Raw genomic sequence first — 25,571 nt, 5'->3', positions numbered from 1 at the left:
CCAACTGAGATCTAAATTATGGACCAAGAACAAATCTATGTTGAATGTAAAGTATATTGAACACGATGTAAAGTCTGAAGACTTAGTTTGTCTGGGGGTAAAACCGTTGACAAGCGATTCATTTTACACCACGAAAATCTTTATGCTAATTTCATAATTTATTCAGGTAACAATCACTTGTAACTTGCAAACAGATGGCAAGACCATTATTGTTTACTATATAATTATAACTTGTGATGAGTAGTGAGGCCCAATCAAACCATGCAACAGATATTCTGTCACACCCTGAAATTTCCGAATTTCAGGATGTGAATAAAAAGAATAAATAAACAATAATTTTCTCATAATTTTAAAATTTTCCCAACATTTATTTTTCTTTACAGGAAATTTAGTATAGGAAAAATAATTGTTTGCTTTTATTAAATTAAATAATGTTGTTCTATGTCTGTGCATTCATGTCCCTGCATCTTGGTGTTTCTTGAGTGCAAAAGTTTGAAAATACATTTAGACGTTGCCCAGACCCTTGTGAGGATTTTTCATCTTTTTCTGGAATTTATTCTCCTTTTCCTAGAGCTAAATCCAATTTTTGGAAGGTTCTAAAATCCTTTTCACGAGCTCCAAGTATTTTATTTGGATTCCTTGCATCCCAATCCATCTCTGAGATTTATCTCAGATTTTTCGGAATTTTCTAGGTATTTTTCTCGCTTTAGAAAATGAGTCCAGCTATTTCTGGAATTGTTTTCGCGCAGATAAATAAAATCAGAAATTCCGAAAATAAAAAGTCAACTCCAAAATATCATTTTCCGAGTGTGGCCTATATATATATATCACCGCGTTCGTCTCGACGCGAGGATTTCAGATCTACAAACCTTTTCACGAGTTACCTCTCCTAACTCCGTAGATCTGAAGTCAAAGTTCGGTCTTCGTCAAACTCCGGCGAGCTTTTCCGGCGAAACCGTGGACTTCCGGCGAAAACCGACACCACCATGGAGTTCCTCTCTTCGAGCTCTACGCCGTGGTGTGGTGGATTGCATGAATCCGATGTCGGCTCCGTCGTCTTCCCCAACTCCGGCGAGCTTTTCCGCCGCCATTGTTCGTCTCTTGCCGAAGGTGAGCACACCATCTTGTTCGCCTCGTCGATATCGTTCCATTTTGCCGTTCATGCGCGAGATCGGACTTCGTTTCCACCTGCCCCTCCTTCTCTCTCTCCCTCCCTCCTGTTTCTTTTCTTTCTGTACGCAACTGAAGCCATCGTTGCCTGTCCGTTCGTCCGCCCGCCGCCTGCACGCTGCGCCGCCGCCTGTGCGCCGCCGGAGCCGCCGGCCGAGCCTCCCTGCTGGCGCATCCACCCGCCGCTCGCGCAAGCTGCCTCGGCCTCGGCCGTCGCCGCCGGCAGAACCGGGCCGACCAGGAGCTGCGCCATGCTCCTGGAGGGAGGAAGAAGATGAAGTGTTGTTTTTCGGTTTAGCCCCTGGAGAACTTTGTAATTTTTCCTCTTTCCTTTGTGTCTTGGCAAACTAGCAGATAACCCCCTGGATCTATTAGTTTCCCTAGATCTGGTCCAGCCCCTGCTGTTTTGCAAATCTAACCCTGTTCTTTAGCCTTTTTGCGAGCACTATTCCTGGTGTCTTGCAAATTTTCCTTGCTAACCCCTGAGGTCTACGGTTAATTACGTTTAGACCCCTGCAACGTTGTTTAACCCATAGATTCTACGTTTTAGCTCCGTTTTAATCCGTTCAAGTTGCGTTAGATTCATAATGATGTAAATTACACATTAGTGGTAATGTTTTCCTTCACACATGTTTTTGAAAATAAAATTTATATTAAAATTGATTAATGCCTGACAAACGAGTTCTTCTCTAAATAAAATCTATTTAGCGTTAAACATCGTTTTTCATAATAATTGTTAATTTGATTAATGACTACTTCATACCCTCTTCTAAATAAAAGCTAATTAGGTTATATATCGGTTTTTCATAAACTAAAGTTAATTTGGTTAATACCTATCTAAATAATTCTTCCAATTAAAAGCCACTAAGAGTTATACCTCGGCGTTTCATAAATTAAATTCAATTTGATTAATGTTTATTCAATTTGTTTTCTAAATAAAATCTGTATAGGTTATATCTCGAGTTTTCATAATTAAATATTAATTTGGCTAATATAAATATAAATGTGTTTTTAATTTAATCTACTTAGTTGAACTCGAGATGTAAAGCTATATGCTTAGATGTCTACATGTATCTTATTTTTTTTAAATTAAATGTTTAATTTGCATAAATTGTACTCAAATATTTATAAATAAAATTGGAGTAAGCTTTACACCGTCTTTTCTTATGAAAATATAAATATGACTTGATTAATTCTAACTAAGGATATTTCTCTGAAATATCTTTACATTGCTTTTCTCAACTAAAATAAATAAAGCTTGTAGCTCTTATCTTTCTTTTATAATTCAAAACTCTCGATAGCTTTATCTTTTCAACCATAGTTCCGTTTTAAGCGTTCCTTACGTTCGCATGACCTTAGATCGAGCCTTGTCGTTAGTACGCTCTTTTAAAGTTTTTCTTTTGTTTTGGTGTACTGCTCTTAGTTGTATTTGTTTGTTTGCTTGTATGATTGTGCCAGTGATTGCTTCGAGTAGAAGGATCGCTGTTCGAAAGCTTTGAAGATTAAGAGTTTCAAGAGAGCAAGAGCCGAAGAGCAGTAAGAAGTAACTTGTCGCTGGAGAAAGGCAAGTGTGTCCTTATGCTTTTGTCCTAATAACTTTATTTAATCACTATTGCATATGCTTGCATTAAATTTGTTGGGTCCTATTAAGGTTTGCCTAGTTTTTATGATTATTCCTTGCCAACCTGGGTTTACCTTTCTGTTGGGTAGCTATGCTTAGCTGCTATACTTGGGTTATGGTGGTTCTAATGAACAACATGGTGAACTTATTCTATTTATGATATACCTTTTGTTAATACAAGATTACAATATTTAATTGGAACATGGAGCGACCACCCAGGAAAACAGTGCTACCACAAGACTAAATGGCTCTGGTCTTGGCTGATTAATTAGAAACCTTAGTCTGGGGTGACCTTACTCATGATGAGGCAAGAGGGGGGACTGAGTCGTTGCATTTTACCTGGGATGGGTGGTGCACGCCAGACACCGAAACCTTAGCGGGTTACCACTGACTAATGAATCTTTGTAAAGGCCTCGTAGCGTCCCTATGCAATCACACCTCGGAAGTGTGGTATTGTGCCTGATCAGCACAAGCGTGGTTGGGTCTAAAGTTCTTTTGAGCTTTTACGCGACTTGTGGGTAAAGATGTGCGACCTCTGCAGAGTGTAAAACTGATCGATCAGCCGTACTCACGGTTAAGAGCGGCCTGGACCCTCACATGAGTAATATACTTGAAGATGGATTTAAATTGTGGTTTATGCTATGGTTATGGTTGTGCCATATGCTTATGGCTTATATTTATGTTTATATTAATTGTGGGTTGGTATATACTTATACCTTAGTAATCAGGTGCTAATAAAATTTGACCAACTAAAAATGCTTAATGCAGTAAACCGGTCAGCCTTTCCTTGTTTAACCCTTGCATTCATATTCTCCTCACACTTGCTGAGTACGACAAGTGCTCACCCTTGCTATAAACAACGTTCCTCAGAAGAAGAAGCTGCTATGAAGTTGTTGTGAAGATGGTGCTAAGTTCTAGGCGCACGCAACCCCCAGTCGATTGCCTGTGAAGTTTGGAGCCTCCGTTTCCATAATTAAGCTGTATATCTCTGATGGTTTCGTAAGTCTCTATCTGTATCTTTTCACGTGATACTGTTGCTGTTATTCACTTATGATGTCACTATATGTATGAAACTTGATCCTGGCATACATATAGGTAGCACTTGGTTTTGTCCTTAAAACCGGGTGTGACATATTCACCTACATGCAAATGACAGAATTAAGAACGCTTCCTCTTAACAGCTCCAGTTTTCAGATTCCGAACCTCACAAGTATAGATATAGTTGTAGCAGGGCGGTATTGGGGACCTCCATACTATGGCTTCAAACTTCCCAGAAGGAGGCTTAACGCCTCCATACATCACACTCGCCAATGATATCTTTGGGACCTCCTCTTGTGAAGAGCAATCATACTGATGATGAACCACTATCTCTTTAGAAGTTCTAACCATACTCCAAAGATGTGCAGGTTTATTTTGGTTCAGAGCATCACCTGGATGCTCACCAAAACTGGAGGCATGCCACTTGATGAAACGTCTCAAAAAAGCCAAAAGCTTGCACCAAAAGTGGATGTCAAAGTTGTCCCTCAGCAAACAGGCAGTGATTGTTGCACTAAGGAGAGATCGATTCGACATCCTGGCTATCTCCATGGCTACGTATGCCATCCTTGGGTGCATCGTGGGATCTGTGCTTCCAAACGCATGTGTTTTGAAGAAGTACCAGTATGCTTCCTCTGATAGATATTTCAGTGTCACTGCCCTCGTCGTTCCAAGCTTTGCGATCTTGTCAGACCGGCTTGTGATTATGATTTTACTGCCAATTGTCATACACCGTCTGGAAGCAGCATACAACCTCTTCCACTCGCTTTCATTGATGTCTCCAGCCACCTCAGCAACAACTAGCGTTCTCCTATATTTGCTTGGCCTGGAATTTTGACATTTCTTCACACATCTTTCCCAAAGATGGGTTAACTCTTCATCTTTGGAATCATGGTCACTCACGAACACAATTTCTGAAAAATGATCACGGACTCTTTCATCACTGCAAACATGTGCCACAAGGGTGCTCTTGCCAACTTTGCCAGGACCGACAACTGGCAGGACCTCCAATTCTTCAACACCGTTAGGTTGTGTGTGTAATAGGAAGTTGAGGACAAGCTCTGCTTCCATCTGGCGGCCAAACATGCAGTTGCTCAGCAGTAGATGCATGTTATATGGCTGGTGGTAGAGGCGAGGGTAGCCCGTCAAGAACACAACCAGCTCTTTCACATCAAGGATCATAGAGCTCAAATTGTCAAGGGCATCTTCCAGCTGTTCCAAAATCTGTGTCTTTGTTTTGCACGAAAAGATTCCTTTTAGGGAATTTAGTTTCAACAGAGAAGAAGAATGACTCACAACCTGATCTTCAGCATACTTCTCATCGTGGGATTGGTATCTGAAGGTGTCAAGTTTGTAACAGCCTTGGTACATGGCATCTCTCAGCATGTCCAGCTGCTGGAGCATAGCTTGGTTCGTGATGTGGCGTCCTGTAACCTCATCGATGATAACCTGCGCCTGGAGGAGAGCCCTTTGCAGGCTGTCCTCCACATCCAGCACCCTTGGCTTGGAGCTTTTGCTGATGAAGAAATTTATGGATCTAGAGGCTAGTTCACCCAGGACTGCAGAAAGAAAAATCTCCATTAGGGAATTCTCTCCTCAGGAAGATAACCCAGCCGGCGGAAGAGATAATTTATAAAAGGAGCTTTGGATAAATAGCATGAGATGCCTCTGGCTTAAGGCTCTGAGGACATCAAGAATGTAAGAACAAGTGAGAGAGACATAAAGGTTGGTCCAATACAATAGTCCATGCACGAGATGTTTCATCTTTGAAATTTCCTGCCATCATTGTCAATGAGTAGCACTACCAGCTGAGAAAGGTACAGAGATCTTTACTCTCAAACTTTTGCTTACGGACCCAGAGCCGGAGCCATCACCATCTGTGCAGACTGCACTGCAAAGCAGCCGTGCGATGAATGGGAGAGTTGATCAAACACTACTTACGCTTTTCACATAATGAAATGCACATGTTGGTCATCCTTTCTCCATTGCAGTCCCTTCCTGTAAGGAGTGCAGTCCTTTCTTCTCAATAAGTACTCGAAAGTTGAAACATGGCATGCATGTTTCCTGCTACTACATCTTTTCCTTCTAGCATTCTAAACAGGCCATTCCTTCTCAACGGTGCTAGCGGAGATCACCAGCAGCAGCCGACCTCTGTGCCATTTCCACAGCCTGGAATATTTACAAAGAGGACCTTGATTGGATCACGACAATTAACCGCAAACCAAATATTTATACATACGCCAAGGCTCAGCAGTTAGTGACTACCCGTCATTGACGACTATGAATGAAGTTGGACTTGTTCAACTTTCCACCGAGAACCAACTATGAGAGGCATATTGGTACTTCTTTAGGGTGCTTGTATTTGGAAGCATAGATCCTGAAGAGCAACAAAAGCTTGTATTTGGAAGCACAGATCCTGAAGAACAACAAAAGCTGGCATCCGTAGCAAAGGCAATATTTGATGAGTACTTCGACTTTGACCAAGGCGTATAAAATGCATTCACTGGACCTTTCATTTTTAAAACAAATAGCTAGGAGCCTAAAATATAGTTTTAATGTGCAGAAAACAGGATTATTGGATGCTTAAGGGATAACATAAGGCAAAGGCAAAATGAACCTGCATTTAGTAAAAGTCCAAGTGATTTTAGAATAGACAATGATTATATATTCCTTCAGAGAGCAGTTGATTCTACCCAATGCTGTGTAATTCACAGCCAAGACAGGAAAGCACATGTGAACGAAGAAGCACACAAAATTACTTTGGCATGGTATTCTTACTGGGACTGGAAGTGTCAGACCCCATGGCACATTTGACATCCTAGTTTGGGAATCTCACTGCCTCCATATCAGAAGTACATATATAGCTCACAGATTGTTGAGTTTGATTGTAATGTTACCAGGAAATAAGCAGGGTCATAAGAGGAAGATTCAAGTTGGTTTATTTACATCTTCTGTACATGATTAGCAACCATATTGCGATTCATGTTGTTTCCCTAAGATGGTGATATTGTAGGTTGTTTTATTTTTCTTGAACACAAAGGAGAGCTACATAGAATTATATAAACAAGAAGAGAAGGGTCTAAGAAGACTCATTGCACAGCCAAAAAGGGTGAGGGTATTGTTGGCTGTTACTTGTTACTGTACATCATACTTGTACATGAAAACATTGTGCTAGTAGCCTAGTAGGCTTTTACATAGCCTTCTCCATCTACCTGTTCTAGCATGAAAATATGTTATTTTTAACATAAATACTTGACAAGTAAGACTAACTGAAGTGAAGCAGACATTTGTATCTGACAGTATAAACAAGTACCTCTACTCCAATAGCACAGAGGCATTTTTTCGAGAAAATAGTACAGAGGGATTTTTAGATTTCCATGCTATTGCCTCCAAAATTCCCATGTATCCTGGCACCCGCAGATAGAGTTTATCAGAAGTTTGTGACAGCTTGCAAACTGTAATGGAAACTTTATTCTAAGCAACAGATGCCCCTTCGCAGAAAAATCAAGCAGTCACCAGCAAAATTTCTGACATCTCAACTGCAGTTAGATTTCTTTGCAACTAGCGAATCCCATTTCACCGAAATTTAGATGGGATGAAAAGGAATTAACGGTGGTGTAGATTATTATACACAAGGGAAGGCAGAATTGCTCTTCAGATTGGAATCGACAGCTTGGGGCAAACCAAGAGATGATTGCAGTTTACAGAGTATGGACGAGTACCTGGAGGTGAAGATTGACGCCGGCAACGGCGAGACATCAAATCGAACCTTGCCGGGGAGATCAGCAAATCGAGCTCCTCTCACATCATCGGATTGAGCTCCTCCGCCTCGGACAGTCCACCCTGCCTGAATCGAGTTATCTCGCTCATCCCACCCCTATCTTCCACCGCGCGCAAAACGGAGCGTCGGCGCCGCCGCCGTCCGCCGGCCCGGGCTGCATTCTCCACTCCGAGTTGATTCTTCACTCCGTTGGTCTTTGCTGCTACCCCCTACGGCGATGCCTGTTCGTCCTCCGCCATCCCTCTGTCTCCCGATTCCTTTCTCTGTCTCCCTCTGAATGGCAAAAGAATGAATCTTACCTTGCATTGCTCAGCCAAGGCAGCGGCTATGCGTGTGGGTGTGACGGAGATGAGCGCGGATGCTTTGCGACGGGGCTAGCGGAGGCGGCCGCCGGCGAGCGCACGGCCTCGCCGGGTACTCTGTCGCCGGCCCGGAGCGCCCCGCGATCCGAATATATGCAAATACCCCTCTATTTGGATGGCGACTATTAATCGCAATCCGAATATATGCCCATACCCCCCTGATTCGGATAGGAAATTTATAAAATCCCCCCTGGCCTGGTTCTCTGTCTGGCCCCCGTCGGCTCGTCCTCCGGCGCTTGCGCCGCCGGCAGCCGGCCACCTCCTCCTTGCACCCAAGCCGGAAGAGCAACAGCCCTCACGACGGATTCCACTTCGCCTCTACCGAATCGTCGGATTCCCGGCCGGCACCAGACCAAGACGAAAACATCTCCGGTCAGCACCGGGCGGCCGGTCAGCAAAAACATGTCCCATCTCGCCGGCGGCGAAGAAGAAGCCAACCGACCAATTAACGAAGCGCGGGGAGATTAGCCCTGTGATTTGCGCCAGCTGAAAAGAGTGGCAGCTTCGATCTGCGTCTGTCCTCCTGTAAATTCCTGCTCGATTTTGTCGTCATCACTGGCACTGCAGGGAGACAATCAGACAACCAAAAACTCTCGAGCCCCTCCACTGCATCATCGTAGCACAACTGAACAATTGTTGGGCAAAGATGCAGCAGCAGATTAGTACACACATTGGAAACTGTGTTTACTGAAACATTGGTCATGGAGTACATCTACAGAATCTTTGCTTGTCCTCCAGTTATGATATTCAGTTATGTTTCTCCACAGCAGGGACCTCGCCCAGATTTCATTACTCAGAGCCTGAAAAGGAGTGTTAAAGTTTAACACATTGCCAAATACCCCTCTGCCTAATTTGCCTAATCTGCAAAAATCAAGCATATTGCGATGCTCCAACCTTCCAGCTCTGCTCCCCTGCGGTACCACCCGCAGCCGCCACGGCGATGGCCGTTGCCGACCCGGACGCGCCACCCTCGATGTCCTCCTTGGACAACGACATCATGCCGCCTCCCTCGTCGGACACCGGCAGGGCCTGCCCTCTCCCCGCGGCTGCTGCTACAGCGGAGAGGTCAAACGCCCAGTGCCCTCCGTTGGGTGGTGGCAGCGGCAGCGGCCATGGCCGTGGTGGGCCGGGCGTAGGACACAGCAGAGGCGGCGGGGCATGCGAGACGCCTGCGGCGGGGTACCCGCGGAGGAGGTGGCCAAGGCGGGCGAGGATGCGCGCCATGCGAGTGGCGTCCGCGTCCTCCCCGCGGAGGAAGATGACGCAGTCGAGGCAGCCGCTCCTTCCCCGCTCCTCCAGATCCACGACGGCGGTGGCGGGTGAGGGCGAAGACGACGCAGCTTACGTCGCCTCCCTCCCCGCGCGCGCTAGTCCGGTGGACGAGGCCCCGCCTACGCCACCAGCGGCGACGGGAAGGCGGCAGAGAAGGGGGGCGAGGAGGAGGTGGACAAGGATGGCGTCGGCGCCAGGAGGAGGAGGAGGCCGGCGGTGCCGGGCGGAGGCGGCGTGGCCGGCGTTGGCGGCGGTGCCGAGCGGAGGCGGCGAGGCCGGGCGGATCCGGGGAGGAGGGAGGAGGACGCGGCGGATCTGGTCGGATCCGTGGCGGCGCGACAGAGGAGGGGGGAGGGCGGCACGGCGGAGGAGGGAGGAGGGCGGCACGGCGGATCCGGCCAGGCGGAGAGGATGAGCAGGAGGAGGCCGGCGTTGGTGGCGGGGAGGAGAGAGGAGAGGAGAGAGAAGGGGTAACATGGGAAAAAGTGGACTAGGGAACCACTTTTAACACCTTTAGTAAGTTTTAACACCCCCTCCATGTGTTTATGAAAAATGGGGTATTAAACTTAATACAAGTGTTTGGATAGAAAAGTGTTAAAAGTGGAGTATTAAACTTTAACACCCCTTCCCCAACAGGGCCTCAGTAAAGTAATGAAATTGCACACTACTGTTTTCCAACCATGCCTAAAAAGTTTGGTAAAGAAGGAGAAACTAAATCATCCACCACACAGGGCAAGGTCCAAAAAGAAATCGCCGGAGCACATAAATAAGTAAATGCCCGTCTTCTCCAGCTTCCTTCACGGATCCTCCTCCACGCTCCATTGATTGCTCTCGCCGCCGCCATCTTGTCGTGCTCAGCAACATGCTTGTGGTAGCAGATTGCTGCCTCCTTGAGCTCTTCTGCTGTCCGCACCATCCTTCTGAAGCTCGCAGTTCACCTGGGCATGCATACCTGCCAGATACAAAATGAAGGAACAGGCAGAGCAGGCAATCTCAGTAGGAGATTTCACTCTCTTGTTTTCAAAGCAAAAGTGTTTTCTGGCCTTCCAGATGGCCCAGCAAAAGCCACTTGGGCTTGTATTCCTGTGTAGTAAGGGAAAAAGGTCAATCTCCAATTGTTGCTGGCCATTTCAGAAACAGTGGTGATCTGTTCATAACAGCGGCCATTTCATAGAATGCTTTCTCTTGCCAGCCGCTCCCTTCAGCTCTCGAATCTCACCTGTATTGATAACATTGGAGACAGTCGTCATCTCGGCAAGCATGGGTGAACTTGCTACTTGATCCCTCTCTTTCTTGGACATTTTTCCTGCAGAATCACCCTCGTACATTTTGCCAGCCATACATCACAATCACATACCTGTTTCCCTGAACGATGCACCTGATAGGAGAGTTGGTAACTTTACTGCACTAGTACAAATATTGAGATTTTGGAAGTACTAAAAAATTCAAGCAGCCTCCGGCACATTTTGACATCTGAACTTCATTTAGATTCTTTTCAACTAACATATCCCACTTTAGTGAAATTTGGTGGAGTAAAATTAGTAAATTACAAAAGGAGGTGGGAATGTTTGGAGAGCATGGATGAATACCTTAAGCCTGGAAGTGAAGACTGAAATTGGAAATCCACAGCCGGCAGTGGGGACTGGGGAGCCAGCAAATCGATGCTTGCCGGCGAGGCCCGCCGTGCTCAGTTGGCCTGGCTGCGACGCCCGCCGGCGATACCTGCTCGTCCTCCCGATCGATCCCTCTCTGTCGCTCCATCTCTTGATCCTTTCTTGCTTTGCCAAGCCCTGTCCGTGCTGATTCGGCGCTTGGGCTGCGGTGGCTAGGGGAAAGTCGCCGGCGGCGAGCGCACCGCTTCGCTGGGTGCTCTGTCGCCGGCGCGGAACATCCCTGATTCGGGTCGCGACTAATAATCACGATCCGAATATTTGCATCATCTGTGTAATTATAATTAACTCATATTTAATCCTTCTAATTAGCTTCCGAATATTCGATGTGACACAAACTACCCTTGCGCAAAACAGGCATCATTAGCCCAGCAGTTGGCGCTTTGGAATTGGGCTGAGCTCTATGGAGTTGAGTGTCCATCTGAAATCTAGTAATGAGTAAAATACATGGGAGGTTTTTAAACTTATCTGCGGTAGAATCATCAGTAAAATCATGTAATGAGTAAAATCTATTTTTTAATTTTTAATACCCCTTTAGTACCGGTTATTTCAATCAACCGGTACTTAAAGGGTCCCTTAGTAAATTAATAGTACTGATTGCGAAATCGGTATTAAAGGTGCTCCCAACCAATACTGATGGCTCATTCCCTAGTAAACTAGGGACCTAATCAAAAATGATAGGATCAAAAATGCTATATATATATATAGCTATATATATATAGTTTAAAAATCATTTCAAAAAAAGAATGCTATATATACAAGTAGATTTTGATTTGAATAGTTTTTAAAATAATAGAGTTGGAGCTCCAATATACGTCGAGGATGCACAAAGTTGTTCCATTCATCCACTGGTTATTCAGCTGGGAACCACTGTACACACTGGATGTTTGCTGCCACTGTGAGGATCATTCTTTTGACTAGAGTAGGATCTTGATGATTCACTCGAAGTCCATCCTTAACCCACATTTTTACGAGGAAAACATACATGGGCATATATTAATGGCAGCCAATTAAGCCGGTGATAATGACCTCTGGGCTAACCAAATGAAACAAAATCAAATGATCAAGCCTACCTCAACATAAGCTAGCCCCAAAGCATCCAAAGCCAAATTCCATCCTCCACCGCACCAACAAATAGGTGGAGATCTACAACGAGTTCACAACGACGATGCCTCCAAGGCGAAAAGCGACGTTGGACATGACATCACCATCCAATCCAATATAAATCGGATCAAAATTTTCACCTAGAAACATCACATTATGCTTTCAAGGAAGGACACGACACCGCTCGCACACATCATTTAATCCGGTTGAGCAATCATACCAAGGCATGACACCGCAGCCTCTCGAAATTGGTTATATATAAACAGTAGCTCTCCACTTATCGGCTAATGTTTCAAAAAAGAACCCTATTTCCACCGATTCGCTGTCATGTCCGAATCTAAAATAAAAACAAGCACACAAATGTAGGGTTTGATGTCTGAACAGCAATACATAAAAGCATCTGCATATCCTAATGGAGTAATAATCTTAGCCGCATCCAAATCAAATACCTAACACCTATCATGTCCAATAACAAAAAAAGAGCACTAACAAAGGCGATTAACCATGAGCAATAATTGGGGTTATCAATAAACTTATCAGTGTCACAGGATGGCAAAGTAATCACATATCGTGCAAGAAAAGTAGGTCTACTTTTTGTGCAGAGGACAACATATCGTAACTGCTTTGTTTTACTACCACAAATGGGAGGGAGATATCAGATATCTGGACTAGGTGGCAGACAGCCGGGGGCCCATGGGCTGCTCTATCGTAGCACAGATATACGTGGGCCACCATGGTGTAGTTCCAGGCCAGTTTGTGGGCCCAGACCTTGGAATCTTCTTTCAGTTTGTGGACTGCAGGAAAAGGACATCGTAGAATCCGCAATTATCTTTAAGGGCTGTCCGGATGTTTCATACTAATTAGAAGTATTAAATCTAGAGTAATTATAAAATTAATTGCACAGATGGAGGCTAATTCGTGAGATGAATCCATTAAACCTAATTAGTTCATGATTTAACAATGTGGTGCTACAATAACCATTTGCTAATGGTGGATTAATTAGGCTTAATAGATTCGTCTCGTAAATTAGCCCAAAGCTTCTGCAATTAGTTTTATAATTAGCTCATATTTAGTCCTTATAATTAGCATCCGAACATTCAACGTAACAACAGCTAAATTTTAACCTTGGCATCCAAACAGCTCCTTAGCGATACTCCCTCGGAATTCTTTTTCTTTTCCTTCACGAATTCGGGTTCTAGCAGCTACTGTTTGGCAAAAAGGTACACTGCTACTGCCTGCTTCTAATGGTAGTGGAGTGTACTCTACGTACAGAAGTACTCCACGAACAGAAGCTATTCCATCCCCTGAACATTGCAGCTGTATCTGTATGTGACGTTGTAACTGACTCTACAAAAAGTAAGCCAATGATTGGCAGCCGGCAGGTCCTTGTATACACATAGAGCCAAATCCGGTCAAGTCACACGTTACTTCTTGCTACCTGTAACAGTACAAGTACACCGTACTATTGTCCTGTTCCTGTACATGCATTTCTGTTGAGGATACCACTTTTGCGAAGAGACAGCAGGGAGCACAGAATCAGCAAACAGTCGTCTAACGAATCCCTGCTGCTCGTTGTTCATGTTCAGCACTGACAAAAAGAGAAGTGTTCAGAACCTGTTACTAAAAATTCAGTGCTCCATCGACGACATTCTACAGGACATCATGATTGGGACGAAGCAGATTGTCTGCCAGGGCCAGAGCGACAAAGTGTCGGCATGGACTCCAATCTCCATGCTGGATTTTTTTTGCCAGTGCTGCTAGACAGCAACGGCTCCAATTGGATGCCCCCCCCACTTTTATAAAAGGAAAAGAAAAGGTTAAGCGGCCACAGCATTTGTTGCTTCTAGACTTGCATGAGCACCATGGATGCAAGATTTGCAGATTTCAATGCAAGCACGATGATTGATGGCAATAGATTAGCCATAAAGGTGCACACACATCTGATGGAGGAAATTTGCTTAAGTCACCATTACAACAAACAAATATATGTAAGGATGGTGTTTAGCTAGCTAGATTTCCTCCTCTTGTTTTGAACATCTTGTCGTACATACGCTACTAAGGGACCCACGACACGAGGGCGACCCTATAGATGACAACAGTCTTGTAACTTAAACTTCTTTTAGAAGTTCTAGTACTGTTGCCCTCGATCTAATCCGGTATGTTATTGAGCGATGCTTGCTGATGCACATCAATATGGTGTTTAATTACATGCCGAAATGTCATTGTACGGATATGCTTCATCATCCTGTCCAAACCTATCATAGTCCGTGGTATCTTTTCAGTTGTCATGGCTAAAATCCAATCACAGCCATGTCAATCAAATGGTAGTCGTCGTTTCTACATCGCTGCCGCCTCTCCTGATGGAGATGTTGAGATGGAACATCGAGGACCATAATGGACGGCACAAACTAACACAAATCACATTTCATGACTCAAATGACTGCAGCTAGTAAGTTGACAGGATTATATTTGCCATGTTAATATAAATAGCATTCCAATAACCAAGTTAGTTAAATATATGATTGAACACAAGGAGTTTTTTATGTTCTGCAAATAAGTTGTTGGAATGTTTTATTAGGTGTACATTAATTGAAAAGGTGGATATTAATGCACAATATATAATAAATAGAAGCTAATTAAACTGATGATGGTTTGTGGTACTGTTGCATACTGAAACTTCTCCTCTGATGTAACTGAACGTACCAATGCGTTGCTACGAGCCAACTTAACAGTAGTGCTGTGCAATGACAGCACCACCTGTAACAGCAACAAGACATCCATCAAACTTGATGGCGAATGGTCAAGGGTCTATTTCAGGTTCAAATCGATGATTGCTCTGTGCAGTGTGCAGGGGCATAACAACTACACAGCACCTCCTGTCAAATTACTCTCTTCTTCTTCTTCCTTTCCTAGCTTCTTATATCTGTCACAGTTACTGCTGCAAGATCAGTTATGGTCGCATTAATAATAAATAAGAATGTAAAATGATAATTAGTTTGCTACTTCACATTAATTAATAATAAATAAGAATGTAAAATAAGAATGTAAATGATACAATCTTCATATGTATACGTCAACCTCTCTATAATTTTTTTGAAAAAATATTGACAATGATATTATGATCAGCATGAATTGTCATATTAAAAGATCGAACTCCCGGTAAAAGGAGCAAAGCACGCAAGCAAACATTAGGAACATTCCAGTTCGTTAGCAAAAGGTCACAGGAAGCAAAGTGGACACAACGGTTGCAGATTGAGGCAGGGCACAAGTTACATAAAAAAACAATAAGTTTTTTCCTGTCCACTAATCATACTTAATTAAAGCTAAAAAAACTCATTTTGTCTACGTCATCATTACACCCTGATGAGAAAATGGAAGAAAAAAGAAGATGAAATAACTATGGACAGGTCCTCCAAAAAAACAAGACGAAACGCTCTCGGCCATCGGATCCGAGATCGACGGCAAAAACTAACTTAAAAACTGATTTCCAGCGAAGCTGAAACGCCTAGAACTCCCTCGGGTCCACGAAGATGGAGTCGCCGGGCGGCGCCTTGGTCCAGTCGCCGAGCGCGCCATCGCCGTACCCGTCGGCGAGCCTCTTGATGCACCAGAGGTCCTCGGCGCCGAGCCTCGGCCAGTGCGGCACGCCGGCGCGGAGCGGGTCTCGCGCGCCGACCTCGGTGGCGACGACGCGCGCCCCGGCGGCGCGCGCCACGTTGTGCGCGTGCCGGCACAGCGCGCGCCCCATCCGCGGCGCGTCGGCGCCGGCGCCGCCGAGGCCGTAGAGGAAGTGCATCCCGAACGGCTCGAAGAGGTTGGGCACCGACGGGACGCGGAGCAGCCACGGCGAGAGCGCGCGGTCGGCGGCGCGCGTGGCGCGCGCCGCGGCGCGCCACAGCCTCGGTGCGCCGCGCACCTCGAGGCGGAACGCGTCCTTGCAGTTCCACACGCTCGCCACCGCCCACGACTCCGGCGGCGTGGCCAGGAACGCCTCCACGCCGCGCCACGCCGTACCGCCGGGGACTGCGAGGAAGGTGCCGAGCGAGAGGGGGTTGGAGAGGACGGCGTCGATGTCGCGCGGGAAGAACTCGACGCCGGCGAAGCGCGCGCGGTAGAGGAGCTCAGCGTCGCGCGGCGGGAGCTCGAGGACGGCGACCCGGCGGCGGGAACGCGGCGGCGACGGCGCGAGGTCGTGGCGGAACACAGGGTGCACCAGCACGGAGGGGGCGCGGAACTTGGCGTAGCCGCAGCGGCCGGTGAAGAGGCGCACCGAGGGCTCGTTGTCGCGGTCGGTGGCGACGTAGGCGTACTCGGCGCCCGCCTGCCGGAACCACTCCTCCATCCGCTCGACGAGGCGGCGGCCGATGCCACGGCGCCGGTGGCCGGGGGACACGCGGAGGCCGAGGAGGTAGGCCACCTTGGAGAAGAGGTTGCCGCGGCCGCACGCCACGGTCTTGACGCAGCCGCGCACGACTCCGACGACCTCCGCCGCCGCGCCGCCGCCCGCAGCCTCCGCGACCTGGCATTCACAGTTCACACCACTTCATGATGGGTTGAGTACTTGAGTGGCCGATCGTTCTCCCATCATCGGCCATCGGGGACCAGAAGACTGAGGAGCACGTACGAGCATGAGGTACGCCGGCGAGTGGCGGACGCGGCAGAGCGGGTCACCGAGGAGGTCGGTGAAGAGGCAGAGCTTGCCGCCGCTGGGCCCAACCTCGCATGCGCGCTCCAGCCGCTCCACGGCGGCGGTGTCGCGGTCTTCGTCGAACTCCCGCACCGCCACGGCGGCCGAGCCGGCGTCGTCCTCCGGCGCCACCGCCGCCATCGAACCAATCGCTCGATGTTGGGCTGCTGCTGACCGGCGGCTTCTCGCTGTCCTCTGCTGACCCTGGCGCTCCACGTGACAAGCAGCTTGCCAGGTGCTCTCAGTCTCTATATATAGGTGGTGCGGTGTGAATCCTGCTGCTCGGGGCAGCAGGCGATTCAGCTGCTCAGGGAAGTGGATAGTGGGGGGGGGCAGTAATTATGAAAGGTCTGCTGGATGTATGGAGAGGACGATGGATCGATCGAGCAGCAACTGAACAGAGACGCGGAAGCGGAGACGGCAGAGGAGGAAGGAGAAGGGTTGATGAGGTGATGGAGACGAGGCTATGCTCTAGGGGTAGTGGGCCTGGCCTGCTTGCCACTCCGGCACTGCACCCGTGCGGCTGCTACGTGCCAACCTCTTCTCCTTACCCCGGGGCCCACAGGGATGGCCGCCCGGGCCCACCGTATTGGCTTGTGCCTTTCGTTTAAACTTTGAACTCGCACCAAACATTTTCCTGTACTTCCATTCACATTTTATTGTACTTCCCATTCGAGCATGTACCAAGTAGCAATGCTATCTACCTTTAGGTGTGCGAGTGGGGTAGTGCTTAATTAGTTTCTCTCTCATTATTTGGCACTTTTTCCCCTACCATGTTAATTTTTTTTTTCATAAAACTACACATGATACATGTGTCTCATGCATAGGACATGCTAAATGTTTCATAGACACTTTAGGAACATGTCAATACATGCTCTGAAAATTATGGAAACATTAACAGAGCAGTTCGGAATCGAAACGCTCCATCGAAAAAGGAAGTTTATAACTGCTTGAAAAGGTGACTAGGAGTGTAGAGCGAGGAACAAGGAGTTCATTTTTCTTTTGGCTGTGATTTACCGGAAATAATATTAATTTATATACTACTAAGAATATGGAAGCATCAATAGAGTAGTTCCGAATTATAACGCTTTACCGGAAAAGGGCAGTGCATAATTGCTTGAAAAAAAAATGGCTAGGAGTGTGTATAGAGCGCGGAACAAGCTAGGATTTTGTTTTTTCTTTTAGCTGGACTTTAGTTTGCGAGCTGTAGGGTAATCCCTTCATTTAAAGTTACTACTCCCTCCGTATAGGAAAAGGAAATCGTTTTGGACAGCGACACGGTCTCCAAAGCATTACTTTGACTCCTTATTTTTATAAAAATATTTATTAAAAAGTGATATACGTATATTTTTATGAAAGTATTTTTCAGGATAAATCTATTTATATGGCTCTCGCATTTCAAACTCAACAACTTAAAAGTTATTCATGATTTATATTCCCAATGTTTGACCCAAACCTTGTCCAAAACGACTTTCTTTTCCTATACGGAGGGAGTATATATACTTGATCATTATTTGTCACAAAAATATTTACAATGAAAAACGATCATAGTGTGAAGAATTCTGAGGCGGCCCCCGGTATATGATAGGGAAGAGACAAGAAACGCATGCGCATGACGATGGATCGATCCTATCTATCCCAACACGATCGAACGGTCCATGACGTTTTTGTCCGTAGCGCTCTCAGCTTCTCGAGCGCCCAGGCAGCCTCGCTGGCAGCCTCTGCCCCCGCGCTTCCACCAGAACATCCGAGCCATCATCCGAGAACGCGACCACCAGCTGGCCCACACTCGCATGGTGCATGGCGGCGCGAGGGCGCTTTTGTTGGTGGCGTGGCGTTGCTAGCGAACGGGACGGGACGGGACGGGACGGAGGGGGGGTGCGCACGCGCCACGTGGCTCGGGGGACCTCGGCGGGCGGCGGATCGGAGGGTGGCGGCGCATGCATGCAGGTCGGCCACCGAAGCGCTCGAATCCAATGGGCCATCGTCCTCGATAAGGACGAAACGGTCGCCGCCGGCAGTAATGGGGTCATGATTGATCGTGCATGATTAGTCATCATTGATACGATCGAGTTACCTTTAACTTGGCCGAATTGAACAGAGACTGGAGTACCTTTAACTTGATCGAGTACCTTTGCTGGTTCACTCATGGAGACTGGAGAGGATGCCTCTCCGGTAGTCCGGTTCAGGATGTCGATGCCGATCGAGGTGGTAGAGAGCAAGTGGGTGATGAACTCGCCGCCCTGCGACACGACAGGCGCTGCAAGTGCGCCTGCACATCGCCGTACGCCGCGGCGTAGAGGAGCATCCTATCTGCACCCAGAGACGCGCCAGCACCTCCCAGGGGTCGTCGTCATGGCGCTGCCATCGATCGTATTTTTCACCCTGTGTACCCGCCGGCCCCGCTCGTCACTCCCCGTCCGACGTACACACACGCAAGGTCCGCTCCCTCCCCGCCGCCTGTGACGCCGCTCCCGTCCTCGTCATCCATCCATGCCACCGACGAGCCAAAGAGGAAGCCTACGTATCGTCGGTGATTTGGCGGCGTCGCGACAGGCCCTGCGCAGCCGGCGGTCAGCGACGAGCGGCCGAGGGCCCGAGCTGGGAGTAGGCCGGCGGCCGGCGGCGCGTTGTCGAGGGCCCGAGCGGGGAAGGGGCCGGCAACCGGCGGCGTGCGGCCGAGGGCTCATCGCCCAGAGTGGGGAGGAGGCAGCCAGCCGGCGGCGCGGAGGACATCAGCCCCGGCGTGTTCAATCAGACGGCGACGCCACGCGCACACCCGACCTGGCGGAGGCGGAGAGGCCCCGCCGCGGCTGCGCCTGTGCCGACCGACTGACCGGATCGCCGGCGGCGACGGCGGCGAAGGAGGAGCAAGGAGGCCGGTAGGAGTGGAAGGCAAGGCGTCCTACTTCTCATACACAGGTACTCCTGTCCATCGCCTTTCCGAAGCTGGCCTCTCTCTGCTCGCCCTTCCCATGCCTCAATCGGCCAACCTCCGTCGCTTTCGTTGCAGCCTCCATCCATCCCTCCCCTGCGGCGCCAGCACCATCCCCCGTGCCATCTCTCATCTCTCCCTACTCTTCCACCTGATAGACATGAAGGTGGCGTGATGGAGATGAGAGATGAACGGGACACATCCCTCTATTCCTGCATCTCGATAGGGAAGAAGAGAAGTAGAAACAGAGGGTTTGAAGATATAGATAGAAGCTGCTGCTGGGGATTGGATTTTGAGCCTTCAGTGATGGAGATCCATGGCTGTAGGTTGCTGGACTGCCTGCAAGCTGCTCGATGAAATGCAACTTCAAAGATTAAAATAGGCTGATTTCTATATTGTTCTTTGCTGCAATATTGTTACAAGAATTTGGCTATCTCATTCCCAGGTACCTTTCTCCATGGTGTGGTGGCATGCCTGTCTGCTGTGGCCTAGTGTGGATCGGTAGCATCCGAAACAATGATGATACGTGCTGCTGATTTTCTTTTTGTTGATTCAAGCTTTTAGATACTAATAATCCGTATCATCCTTTGTCTAAAGCTGGCTGGATGCAGAGGGGTTTCCTGGTTTCGACATAATGTTTTGTATGTGTTGGATTTTAAAGTGCAGTGGCTTCCAATCATAGCAGCCTGGAGAACTAAATGTGCAACAAGAACTTTCCGGTACCTAGATTAGAAATAATTACGTATTACTATCTCGGAGAACTAGAAATATGGAACCTCCTATTTGCTAATCAAGATGTCATGTTTTGGATATCCAGGGTTAACCATATGTGGATACTTCCCCAAAGGGTAAGGCCTATGTGCTTAATTTACATTACCTTTGCGCAACCTAATATATATGGAATCTCAAGGCAACTTCAGTAATGGACCATCGTGTTCTGCTTGGAGATATGGCAAACACGGTTCAATGTCAAATGGACTCGATGGTGATGATTTGTTGAGAATATGGATGAAGGAGGATGGACGCACGACATGGTGACCTGCTTGTTGAGGTATGATATCATACTATAACGTTTTGGCATGGAATTATGTGAAATGGAGGGCATGGCATGTTGCTTCCTCAAGTAGAGTTTACCGTTGCCAATGATGTTGTCATTAGCACAAATCTTATTTGTGTGGATTTATAGGATTATTGGTCCCGCTATATATGATTGAGTGAACCGAATATATGGTTCAGTTGGCAATAAGTATGCAACTTTTAATGACAGTTTATTTTTAATTTGAATATGTGATGTATTTTTTTCCATGTTGTGATTCGTTTATAAATAATATATTATTGGATTTAGTAGTCTATTGACACAAGAAAAAAATGATTCTTGATGCACAATAAGCTTCACACTTCCTGTGATTGTAAGACTACTACCTGCTACATATAAACTCATCCTGTACAGATGCAGTCCCTAAATTTTTCCTCATGGATCCATGCATTGATGTAGGTTCCTATGATAGATGTTTATTCATCATTCATCTTTTATATAAAACTCCACTATTACTTTGTTGAGGATTTAGTATCTCTGTTTTTTAACCAAATCCGTTATCAAGTTTGGCCATGGTGGTGATGATTATAGGCATATAGCTGCTGTCAATGTGGATATATGTTTCATTTCCTGGTAAGTGATGTAGTGATGATGCCCTGACTGTTTGACTACAGTTTGGTTGAAAGGAAGGAAAGCACGGCATGATCCATACCAATTGAAATTATGTTTTGTATTGGAATATTTCAGACGCTTGTGGATGCATCCGGGAACTTAAGATGAAGAGTCAGTATCTGACCGGTTCTTCATCAGAACATGTATGCATAGCAGGTTAAAACAAAAGGGATTATATTTTGTAGTCTTTGTAAGTTGGTTTTCCACTGAACTATCCTAGAGATTGTTGCTACTACAGTTATTGTTTCGGTTCTCATTGTTAACATTCTTTTACTGATTAGTGATTAGTGATCTGATTACCATGTCTTAAATTGTGTTTTTAATTAAATTTCTTATTGATAATGTTGGATTTAGTAGCCCTAGGTCATTAGCCTATATAAGGCGGTCAAGGGTGCCTCCCGAATTTAAGTTCTACCCTAATGGCCTCCATGCGATCTTGGACGAAGTGTCAAAGTTTTTGCTTGCTATCTTGCTCAAGTCTAAGGAGTGCTCAGCCAGTTCCCACGGGACACCGAGCATATCGGATGGTTTCCACGCGAATATGTGCGAGTTTTTCCGGAGGAAACTGGTGAGCGCGAGTTCCTATTCACTAATACATTAAGAAGTAAATCGATAAAATAAATATTACAATTCATTAAAATAGAAATTAATAGGAAAATGAATACAAGAAGAACTAATATTAAAAAAGAATAGAAAAATTGAAAAGATAAGACACTATACGGAAAAAAGCGGAAGAAAAGAAACGGGAAAGAAGTAGAATAGAAAATTGGAAGAAAGAAAAAATAGAGGGAAAAAGAAAAAATGAGAAAGAGATTATAAACAAAAAATCAAAAAAAAGAAAATACAAACGGCTCCTGTCGTGTCAGATGTTCAAATCTTATGCAGGTCATGCAAATTCAGCGTTAACTTGGTGGTTCGGCGCAGCGTTTTGCTTTTCTTTTCTGATAAGGGCAGCATTTTGCTTAATCCGTGGTTCCAGCCCTGGTACTATGAGCACAGCCAGCAATGTGTTGCAGACTGTGAGACGAGCAGACCATCCCCAGAGCGACCAAATCTTAAAAGTCTCTTCTGTGCCTCTGCCTTAATGCTCTTGCATGCAAAATTACTGGACCTGAGCCATGTAAACACATTCCAACCTCAATGCTCTTGCATTCTGTCTGCACAGATAAAAATTCACACCCGCGTATAATCAGTTCAACCACACACTTTACACATTGTCTAAAAGGGCAGACACTATATGACTTGTAGCTAGAAAGAACATGCAAAAATACGTACGGCCTGAACATTATGTCATACAAAAATTCATCCACACTAGTTTCAGGGCCACATACAACTCCAGATGCCAAGCCGAAAGTCCTAGCGCTCGTTATTTACCACTAACAACCTAATAATGATACTATAAACAGATTAGCTCAAGACTCATCCCAAGCTGAAGCTTTCGTATGCACACATGTAAAAAGTGATTTACACGTTGCTGCTTGAGGCTGCTTGCATCATGCCGTCCCGGATCTGCTCGCTGATGTCCTTCACGTGGCCCGGGCCATGGGGGATGAACACTGGTGTTCTTCGAGCCGTCCCCGAGCTCCTTGATGGTGTCAAAGTACTGCGTGACCATGATCAGGTCCATGACTTCCTTGGCGCTGGTGCCTGACACCGAGTGTGAGAAGTTCAGGATGTTCTCCCTGAGGCCGTCGGTTATAGCTTGCCGTTGCTTGGCAATGCCAACACCAGAGAGATATTTCGCCTCTGCTTCTGCTTCGGCCTTCTTCACCAGAAGAATCTTCTCTGCTTCTCCTTTGTAGACGCTTGCCAGCTGAAGCCTTTGGGCTTTGATAGAAGTAGATCAGTTAAGTGAGCACAAATGCAAATGGTAGAGAATGCTACTTAAAGCTGGACGTTAAATGAAAACTGAAAGCATGCCTAAAGAAAGATAGCATACACGCATAGCAAAAACAATATGTTTTAACTTCATGAACAGTGTTCAGTAAGCATTTCCCAAGCTGTATAACCTAGAAGCAGTTCTACATGTATAAAAACCAATACCTGTGTTTATATCATTCATTCTTTGCGCACAGCAGCATCAGGGATGATATCAACCATGAGGATGTGCTCAATGCTGTAACCATAATCTGCCATCACCTGAACAATAGCATGAATTTATTGATATGCAAAGAAAGATAGAACAGGATGCAGCATACAAGAACATTGGATTGACCTCAAACTACTTTCAACATTAAATGATGCAGAGGAAACAATGTTTGAGAGAAACTAAAGAATACAAATCCAATCAAACATAGGGTAAATATCAACCAGATAAGGTTCCGATTTTATCAGAAACAAGCATAGTGTTGAGAATCATTAAGCATGTGGTTCATCTAAGAATCATTGCAGCACTTGTCACACAACAAAGTTTCATGAAATGGTATTATGGAACTATCCTCCTTTTGACAGATATATTAAACCCATACTGAAAATAAAATGGGCCAGAGGCAACAGAATAGCATGTTTAGGATGTACTGAACCAAAGCCAAACTGCAAGCATACACATAAATACTGCTACAGTGGTCAATGGTCAGAGAGCCGATTGCTAATTAAAAGCAGAGTATCATCAGAATGTATTGAATCCATGAAACTATGCAACACATATGCCAGCAATACATGTAAACAAGTGAAACAAAAACAATGGCCAGATGAGTCACTGCAGTAATATGCGTCCAGAATCTATGTTTTGAGCCCATCCCAGACTACAAGTAAAATCTGGCCTTGAAATTACCTTTTCAAGCTCCTCCAGTACAGCTTTTGCCACATCATTCTTTTGCTCGAAAAGATCATCCAGATTCATTCTTGGAACTATGGGCCGAACAACTATTTATCAGAAAAATAAAAGTGTCAGCTTATACTTCAGAGAAACAGTACCAAATAACTAAGTTCAGTATTAATAATTCACCGTCGAAGACGTAGGCCTGAATTTGCTGTTGGGGATTCTGCAACTCATAGAATGCATCATCAGCATTTTCCTTGACAACACGATACTGAATTTGTGCAAATCAGCTGGACGAAGACATTATCCTGCAAAGGGGAAGGTCGGAAGGACGTCATCAGTTGATTCAACATGAAACAAGCATCATAGACAAATATTTCACTTCATCTGTCAACAGGCTACACAGCTGGCCCAACACAAGGTGGCATATGCGATTAACAATATTCTTCCAATATCTCACAGCCCGACACTAATGTGGGGGGAAACCGGCGAACCTTGGTCTTGGTCTCGACGCGGACGTCGAGGGACTGGACGCGGGTGGTGAGGGACCCCGCGACGCACTCCCCGGCGAAGGGGTTGAAGAAGTGGAGGCCCGGCTCGGCGAGGCGGACGAAGCGCCCCCACTTCTCCACCACCGCCACGCTCGCCTGGTCCACGCACCCGCAGAACACGAAGAACGCGCGCGCTCACCATCTCGGTCCTCCCTCGGCTCCGGCCCCGGCGGCGGGGAATCCGGCTCGGCCCTCGAACGGCGTCGCGTCGGCGTGGGGTGGGGCGGGGGATCCCTTCGATCTCGCGCCGGCACCACCGCCCTTGCCTTCGTGGCCCCTTTGTTCTCCGCTTGCGACTTGCGAGCCTCCAACTCGAACGATGGGCTTGCTTGGGACTAGTAGAACTCATCGTCTTCCATCTAGTCCGTCGTGTTAATATTCGATACAGGACTAAGGTATCTCTAGTTCCAAATCAAAAATATGCCTTTCAATCAGGACTAAAATCCCCATTTAGTCCAGATTGTAAAGGCTATAAAAACTCATACCGACACCGTTCCCTTTTATCCCGGTTACCAGTTGTTAACTCCAACAGGATAAAGGGATCTTTAGCGCCCCCTCTCTCCACTTATCCTCTCCCCTCCCTTATCTCTTGCAGCAGTCTCTCTTCTTCCTTATTTCTCTCCTCCTCTCCCCTTTTTCCATGCAGAGCGGATGGTGCGTGGGTGGGCGGCGTGGGCGGCCAGCCTTGGGTGGGCGGTCGCGCGGCGCGGGTGGGCGGGTGGCGCGACCAGCGTGGCGGGGTCCATCTTTTTTTTTTATGTTTTTGAAAATTTTTAGTCCTGATCTGGGACCGGGCCTCAAGAACCCTTTTTATCTCGAAAATTTAGTTCCGGATAGATTTTCGGAATCTTTGACCCCTATCAATCGGGACTAAAGGTCCATTTTCCACTAGTGATACCAAATTAGCTAGAAAA

The 25,571-nt window shown here is 46.5% G+C and overlaps 2 protein-coding genes, 2 long non-coding RNA genes and 1 pseudogene across 6 annotated transcripts; 2 read left to right on the top strand and 3 right to left on the bottom strand.

Annotated features, from left to right (window-relative positions):
* Positions 1–833: 833 nt before the first annotated feature.
* Positions 834–3,969, top strand: LOC140222020 (uncharacterized). The gene is made up of 3 exons (XR_011897510.1): positions 834–1,110; positions 2,629–2,734; positions 3,662–3,969. It is a non-coding gene; the product is annotated as an uncharacterized lncRNA (long non-coding RNA).
* On the bottom strand, positions 3,437–5,909 carry LOC117844656 (putative disease resistance RPP13-like protein 1). Its single transcript, XM_034725393.2, has 2 exons — positions 5,768–5,909; positions 3,437–5,385 (listed from the first exon to the last, which is right to left on the bottom strand). The coding sequence occupies exons 1-2, from the start codon at positions 5,799–5,801 to the stop codon at positions 3,950–3,952; spliced, it is 1,470 nt and encodes a 489-aa protein (XP_034581284.1). The 5' UTR covers positions 5,802–5,909; the 3' UTR covers positions 3,437–3,949.
* Positions 5,910–15,239: 9,330 nt separating this feature from the next.
* LOC117843312 (probable N-acetyltransferase HLS1) lies at positions 15,240–17,366 on the bottom strand. The gene is made up of 2 exons (XM_034723882.2): positions 16,640–17,366; positions 15,240–16,534 (listed from the first exon to the last, which is right to left on the bottom strand). Exons 1-2 carry the CDS (start codon positions 16,841–16,843, stop codon positions 15,521–15,523), a joined length of 1,218 nt encoding a protein of 405 aa, XP_034579773.1. The 5' UTR covers positions 16,844–17,366; the 3' UTR covers positions 15,240–15,520.
* Positions 17,367–18,677: 1,311 nt separating this feature from the next.
* On the top strand, positions 18,678–21,656 carry LOC117842967 (uncharacterized). 3 transcript variants are annotated; one of them, XR_004637585.2, is made up of 3 exons: positions 18,694–19,624; positions 19,716–20,356; positions 20,455–21,656. It is a non-coding gene; the product is annotated as an uncharacterized lncRNA (long non-coding RNA). The 3 variants fall into 3 exon arrangements; XR_004637586.2 differs by having other exon boundaries at positions 18,678–19,624; positions 20,083–21,656; XR_004637584.2 differs by having other exon boundaries at positions 18,678–19,624; positions 19,716–21,656.
* Positions 21,657–22,474: 818 nt separating this feature from the next.
* Positions 22,475–24,789, bottom strand: LOC117842545 (hypersensitive-induced response protein 4-like; annotated as a pseudogene).
* Between the last annotated feature and the right edge of the window lie 782 nt (positions 24,790–25,571).

Source organism: Setaria viridis, chromosome 2 (assembly GCF_005286985.2).
Source record: "Setaria viridis chromosome 2, Setaria_viridis_v4.0, whole genome shotgun sequence".
NCBI classification, from domain to species: Eukaryota; Viridiplantae; Streptophyta; class Magnoliopsida; order Poales; family Poaceae; genus Setaria; species Setaria viridis.
The sequence above is the reverse complement of the archived record's forward strand: the minus strand, read 5'-3'. Positions and strand labels throughout refer to the sequence as shown.

What these genes read in the sequence shown, in the direction of transcription:
- LOC117844656 (XM_034725393.2), bottom strand. Translation starts at nt 5,801, where the DNA reads ATGACCAACATGTGCATTTCATTATGTGAAAAGC. An exon ending in CATTTCATTATGTGAAAAGC is followed by an intron (nt 5,386 to 5,767) that starts GTAAGTAGTGTT and finishes TTCTTTCTGCAG; the next exon opens with TCCTGGGTGAACTAGCCTCT.
- LOC117843312 (XM_034723882.2), bottom strand. Translation starts at nt 16,843, where the DNA reads ATGGCGGCGGTGGCGCCGGAGGACGACGCCGGCTCGGCCGCCGTGGCG. An exon ending in CGCCGGCGTACCTCATGCTC is followed by an intron (nt 16,535 to 16,639) that starts GTACGTGCTCCT and finishes TGTGAATGCCAG; the next exon opens with GTCGCGGAGGCTGCGGGCGG.